The following is a 7,686-nucleotide window of genomic DNA, read 5'->3' on the forward strand; positions in this document are numbered from 1 at the left end:
GTATTATGTGACTCATAGCACCGTTTTGTTGAAACCACATATATCTTTTACATTCACATCCATTTCACTTCAGAAATAAATTTGTAGCCTTGGAGTTGTAGCCTTGAAGTCTATATATTTAAAGCTTAAATAAAATATATGATATTTCGGATGGAATTTAAATTCTTTGGAAATCGGATGGGACACAGTATCCCATTATATGTTTCGTTATGATATTATAGAATTTTGATTAAATAAAAATATTTTTATTTTATTTATTAAAAAATGAAATTCCTCATAAAATTTCTTTACTAAATAAAATTCGATTATATATGACGCGATCAGTTTCAATTTTTGTTAAGATATTAAAATTTCTTAATAACAGACAGTTCAACAACTGGTCTTAATAACGAGCACAGGAGAAACGGCATTCTAGATCTATTTAAAATCTTTGCTTAGTAATTAAGATTTGATTTTTCAAAGATTCTTTGGGTCAAACAACCAATATTTGACTACGTTCAAGATTTTGTCAACGTATGTAGTATGAAATTAACTAAGTACATATTGAGGCTCTTGTCCTTTTATCTGTAAACTTAGAAATTCGCAAACTTCATAGTTTGCTTGCCACATTTTTTTAGTTTTAGTTTTACTTTTATTCTCATTATACATTTGTTGCGTCTTCTTTGCATTTCAAGTAACGTCATAGGTCGACCCTACTTGATTAAGTTTATTTTTCCATGACAAAGGATCGTAACTGATAAAACTATTAAACAGGCAAAAACGATCAAAAAAATGTGTTATCTCTTCGGTCACGAAATTAATAAGGTTCTTTGAGGAAAATGACCTCATTCTTTATCTCTTTATCTAACCAGAGATAACTGGAAGCTTTTATCTGTGACGGGTAACTCTACAGTTACTATCTACACAGATGGCTCAAAAATGGAAGGAATATCACGATTTTTGTAGATAGGCCGCACTGAAAGCAGTTGAATCTAAATTTCAAAATAGTATTAAAATGTCGCGACTCACTGATGAGCATCAAATATCATAAGGTCTCTCTTTGCTGGACATAGTACATTTCGAATACTTGGACATAGCTATATTTAAGGAAATGAACTAGCAGATGAGATGGCCAGAAAAGGTTCTGAACTGCATACAGGAGAGGCCGAGCTCACATTACATGCAACGATATGTTTAAAAATAACATGCAACGAACAGTTTAAAATAATAGAGGAAATCAATACGGTGACTAACAATTTATATACTAACCGCGAAGACTGTATGGGCGCTAGAATCGTATGGCCTAAGTTGGACAAAAATAAAACGAAAAGCCTTTTAGGCTTCAGCAAACCTACAGTTCGTGTCCGTTATGGAGTACTAAAGGGGCACTGTGCCATTGCGCTTATGCTGCAACGGTGGCGAGTTCCAACAAACTGGATTATGCAGGAGTTGCCAAGATGAAGAGGAGGTAAAATCTATCAACCACTTCCTGTGTCTCTGTCCAGGACTTCAGACAAGGCTACTTTAATGTCCAAACCAAATGATTTAACAAAGATAACAAAGGTTAGCAACTCGCATCTGCTGGTAAAATTTTTTGAGGGCATCCGAATGGGCAATATATGTCACCGAGTAGAAGTGCTGACAACTGTCACGTGCCTTCCGAACATAACCTAACCTAGTGTGGGTTAAAATTTTCACACATATGCTTACCATAAAAATGTATATCTCTCGTACAAATCATTTGAGTTATATGTAAATTGATCTCTAAAAATAAACATTTTTAGTAAGTATATGATTTTTGCCATTTCGCCGAGAATCTTAGATGGCACCTGGGCGCCACAGGTAACCATACCTACTACTACAAAATATGTATAGCGTAGCGATCCGAAACCTTGCATTTGTCAAGGGCGGAAACTAAACTAGGAGTGATAAATTGAATAGTTCTGTCTGCGTTATCCCAATTTTGTTGAACTGTGACTAAAGATTCAGCTTCCATTTTGAGACAAATTTCTTCATCGAATTTATTTCAATTAAAATCAATGGAATTTTTAGCCGGTCTTGCTTCGTTTGCTAAAAAGATATTAACTTCAGTCATACTCCCTGTACGACCATTTCCTTTTTGCTTACGAAAAAATTCTTGTTTTGACTACATTTTCAATTGTACTTAAATATCTATATAAATTATTAAGTAAAAATGTATTATTTTTATTTTTATGTTTCTTCCGTTTCTTGTAAACATTTGCGATTGCATTGTGCATGCCAGCTAAAAGGTATGAAATAGAAAACAGAGCACAGTCGGTTAACTAATTATTGTGTTTTGCGCATAATTTTTAACCGATTTTGCTCATCAATATCTTATTAATCAACTTTTCTCGAGTGGCGCAACGTCATTTTTAATCCTATTGCTCCAAAACTTTGGAGCATTTTTCGTATGCAGCTTGTGTGACATTTTGTGCGGTTGTTTGACTAGTTAATCCCAACATTATTCTTAAATGTCAATCAGTTAGCAAATCAAAAATGTATTAACTTTATTCTAAATAAAATACCCTCTTGAATCATAACGCCAATATGGGGAATATAGCCCATTAAATGCAGGTACAAATGTTATTTCAGAACGGTTCGACGCTAATCCACAATCAGTATTTAACATATTTGACGAACATGATGATGATATCATAGAATTTTCACCAAGGTAAGTATTTAGTAGCTCAACTACATTATCATTTGAATTTATTTCAGTATTTATTTTTAAACTTTCTTTTAACCACGACACAGTTGATCCTGCATTTGATATAGCACCTTCCAATGCATAGCAAGTATTTGCATTTGGACCAAGTTTATGTGCAACTGTTGAAAGTAAACCATTATCTGATTCTACAAGCTCGCGACCTGTATTAAGTAATACAAAACAACTATCATCTATAGAGCAAATATTTTGACCAACGTCTTTAGACAAATGCCCCAGCATGGCAGCTGGTTGATTACCAATAACCTGCAAATTATATTTCCGTTGTTTTCATGTTGTTTTCGTTGACGAGTCTTAAGAATAATGTGGGTTTACATGATTTAAGTCAGTATTTTGCTTTTGTCTCCTACATTATTTAAAGTCTTTTCCTAAAACTTTAGTTTTTATTTAAGAATAACATTTATCAGCTGCTTTTACCAATGAAGGCATTTAGTATTTAGTTCAATAAATTCATTATACAAAATTAAGCCAATTTTATTACATATCACATCATTTTTAATTTTTCTAATAAAAAATTGTTTCTAGTGTTTTTAATAATCGGTAGATTATTGTTCAGTTTTTATTCAGTTTCCATTGTTAAATGAACATATTAATTATTAATAATGTATAAAATATAATTATATAATATATAAATATTCCTTGTGATCAAAAAAGAACTTAATCACGGGAACTGTGATTTCCGCGCTTATCCAATCGGTAAATGTTTTTTATTTTCACGCCGCCAACGCTATATAAAATGCAATATATTAAGATTTAATAATATTAGTTTTTAATTTTTAAATAAAATTTGTACAATTTTACATAATACAATTTTGATTTGCCCTCCAAATTTTACAAAATAAATGTGAAATAATGATTTTTCTGATTTGTTAATAAAAACCACTATTTTGGGCAAATTTGGAAAATGGCGAATAACTTCTGATATTTTTATTCGATTTTAATGTTAAGCCACTCGATATGTTTGTACTAAAACAGTCTTTATATCAATTAAAAAAATAATTTTTTTTAAATATTTTTGTGGGAGTCCAATCACATTGAAAATCAAACATTTTTAATCTGTACATTTTCAGCTATAGCAGCGAAACCAAATAAGTTACATTAACGTTATATAACTTAAAATGTTTGTACAAGTTTCACCTTTAATTTGATATATCACGCACTACTATCAAAACTTCAAAAATAAAGTTACGGGGCCATATGCAGGGTGATGTTTTGAGAAAAGTCAAAACAACGGTTTTTTGCAAATAACTCGAAAACGGTACACAGGAAAAAAAAATCGTTGTGATTTTCGAGTTCTACGAAAAATTTTCCTATAGGAAATATAAGTCTCGTCTTTGGAAATTTTTAGCTGTAAACTAGTGTTATTTTAATTTTCCCAAGCTCAATCGTAACTGTTGCAAATAAACGAAGTATACTTTTAGGTAAAATAAACACTTTAGAATGCAATTTAAAAATTTTAAATCATACCCCAGATATCTGTGTGGATTTATAAAACTACTGGCTCAAAAGAAGCTGGTTTAAAACAGAATATACCCAAATCAAATAAACAAAAATAAGGTTTCCCAAAAAGTTGAACTTTTACTGAATAAAAACCAAAAGTTTACATTTAAAATTAAACTATGGTAAGTTCTTAAAAAATATAAAAAAAGGGACCAGTGAGAATTCAATTCCGCACGTATATTTTCTGAAAAAGAGAACAAACTTGGTTTAGGGGCGGTAATGAAAGCTGGGGAAATGAAATGAAAAAAATATAGTCCAAATGTAGGATAACAAGCTAGTTCAAAAAACTTTATTTCCCAAAATATTCATTGCATATTGAACCAACTACGACAGGTGTTGGTGCGACAAGACGCTATTTGCCTTATGGGATCAAAAAATTTATACGATTTTTAAGCTGTACTTTTCAAAGTAGTTAAAATTAAGTAGGAAGGCGAACATTTTAAAGTAATTCTAACTTTTTTTTAACTACAACAATTGAATCACAGAAAATAAAGTTGTCAAATGTTAGCAATAGATTATAATGACCTCATAGATCATAATGATGAAATAACATGGAGGAAACTTCGCTTATCTTGTATTTGAGCCTGTATGACTACAGATTAAAATTTGATAACCCCAACTGATATCAGTAAGCGTTGGACCTTCAAGCGCTTATTAAACCTTTTTCAATCTTATACCTATGACCACTAGTATCAGTTTTCAATATCTAGAATACATGAAGGTGTATAAATTTGTGATAACATATGTTTTAAACGCAGAATATCCAATTAAATTGCAGTAACCATTCTTACTAGCATTTTACTGTGTAACTGAGTTTCACGAAAATTGAATTGGAATGTAGAATTTACGAGAGTACGGTATTCATGTTATGTAGTAAAATCAGATTTCAATCAGAGTTGTTGACTAAAATCCTTGTGGTTGTGGTTATTACAAATGATTAACTTAATTCAATACAGTGATGGCAGCAATGAGGATGCAAAACAGTAACTCCAGTTTTTGGAGCAAACGGGAATTTGTCAACTCTCTTTATACTCGTAGTGAAAGAATGAAATCTTATTGTCATTTTCGCATGATCAAATTGCAAACAAAACCAAATCAATAACAGATACCATTTATTTGAAATATCATATCTGTCACAAATAATATTTATGCTTATTTATAGAGTTCCTTTACGCCAGCTGACATCCTTAGTATAGTAATTGCAACTTCATTTTTGAGTTCAATTTGATTACCTTTAGTCTACGTAATGCTATTCAGACATTTCAACGATTCCTGAATAAGACTCTGAATTTTGATTTTATGTTCGCGAACATCGACGGGAATCGCACTGAGTCAACAAATGAAGCTGACGATAGGATGCTTTTGCAGGCAATTATCTAACGTTTTAGACACACAAGTCTGATAGTGGATTTTTGCATATACCATATGAATCTGACCAATCGAAATTGACTTCATTATTCACAAGAGCGCGAAGAGTTTTCAACTTTCCTAACGATTTATTCGAGTCAAGAATAATAATGCTCACAGGTTAACAATTTTAAACAGGTTTAAATTTATTTCTATATATAAAACGATTCTGGTATATGTTCATGCGGTCGTCAGAAAATGGATTTAGTCATTCCATCTAACATTTATTGAAAATTATGAACTCTAAAACCTTAAAAAAACTGTTAGATAAATCACTACTCTATTATGTCTAGGTTAACACAGCTATTTTTAGGAAAAGCTGAAAGTATTTATTAGTATAAATACTAATAGTCAGACTATTACGCTATTGTTATATCCAATAATGTGAGTAAATCCAAAATGAGAGAGCCCAAAAAGGCATGCATCAGTCAAGAAGGAAGGAAACATCAGAACATATTCTATGCAACTGCATAGCGGTGGTAAGACGTAGACTCGACTACCTTAGAAGCGGAATCTTAGTCCCAAATTAAATCGGTAAAATTAAGTCCAGAGCAATTACGAGATTTATAAATAGTCAAGAATTGTTTTAGTCAAGAACTTTTAGGTCGGTGTGCATGCATAGTCTATTATTAATTAATAATAATAAACCTAAAATGAAGTCTATTTTATTTCTTTCAGCAATATTATACTTATATTGTTTTTACTATAATATATTTTACTATAATATGTCTGTGTCGTATTTTAAGTTTTCTTAATATTATAAAAAAAAGAATTTTTAATTTCATAATTTGTATCTCAATACAAATAATCTATTAACTTATATTATGAGTTAATGGATAAAATCTGAATTATAGATTTTCCCTTTTTCACATCTTAATCTAAAATCTTTATTTTATATTTATGGCATCCACTATTAGACAATCAACCTAACATTTGTCAAACTAGCGAAAAGATTTCCATAAAAACCTATATATTTTTTATATGATCTCTTCTTTAACCTGGTCCTCTGCAGAAATGTTTTATAAAACAAGAAGTAACAATAATTACAATAATTTTATTCATCGAAGCATTTTATGTTCTGCATCTTATATTCTAGATTCTACCGTCTCTATACACCTCTCTATGTACTCGTTTTCTTTTATCCGGTTTGTGGTTATAGCAAGCTCAGATATAATTATCTATTTCAAAGCACATATTTTTAAGTTCCATTCCTCTATTGAATTTCTGAATCATTTATTATTTTTGAGAACAATCAAATATCAAGTATATCTTTTATGCCATTAACATTGACCAATGTTTAGTAATAATAATTTACCGATGTGATCTTTTATTTCCTGAAATATAGAATAATAAGTACATAATAAAAAAACGTTCAAGTATTATCTAATATTAACATTTGTTATTTCAAGACTCTTCAGGGTTACACTTGTTGTTTTAGTAGCTGCTATGTTCCCTCTGTTTTCTAAATAGCGCATACACTTCGTTTTATTACTCCACATTCGGGCATAAAAATCCAAGTTTCCAAACCAACTGCGCCTTTGAAAAAACATATAATTTTTTTGGGGTGTATCTTCCATATTTGGTATATCTACCAAGCTCATAGTTGGTAAATTTCCATAGTGGAATGCCCAATATAGTCAAGCCTGCGCAATTGTAAAGAAATTGGTCGGTTGTTCAGTTTACCCTCTTTCTTTCTACATTTCTTTCATATCTAGTTGAAATTTATGCTCAATTAGATAACTTATTAGATAATTAGATAACTCTCCACCGCAACGAGGTTTATAATTTTCTTTTTTGCTTTGCCTATCAGAATTTTTGTTCTTGATAAATTGTATTTTAGCCGTATTAGGTCGAAATTGTTACAGCACCTCGTACTTTTCCCAGATTTTTATTGTGCTATTATTCTTAGAAAATGATTATGAATATATTTTTGAGTATCATTTAATGAGAACAGTATTTATTCCTCTGCTAAGGATACTTATAAAACTTGTCTAGCTTTTTGTTTGAGAATTTTATTCTCTTCACTAGTTACTAGTGGGTTTGTACTATTGTTG

At 30.7% G+C, this 7,686-nt stretch overlaps 1 protein-coding gene across 1 annotated transcript in view; it reads right to left on the reverse strand.

The window, feature by feature from the left end:
• Positions 1-2,378: 2,378 nt before the first annotated feature.
• LOC119683974 (glycerol kinase-like) overlaps positions 2,379-7,686 on the reverse strand; it is a 72,430-nt gene continuing 67,122 nt past the window's right edge. The window contains exons 3-4 of the mRNA XM_038097880.1: positions 2,526-2,971; positions 2,379-2,466 (exon numbers count right to left, since the gene is read on the reverse strand). Coding sequence (XP_037953808.1) covers positions 2,379-2,466; positions 2,526-2,971 — 534 coding nt within the window. The remainder of the gene's footprint in view (positions 2,467-2,525; positions 2,972-7,686) is intronic.

The sequence above is a fragment of the Teleopsis dalmanni genome, chromosome 1 (assembly GCF_002237135.1).
Source record: "Teleopsis dalmanni isolate 2A chromosome 1, ASM223713v2, whole genome shotgun sequence".
NCBI classification, from domain to species: Eukaryota; Metazoa; Arthropoda; class Insecta; order Diptera; family Diopsidae; genus Teleopsis; species Teleopsis dalmanni.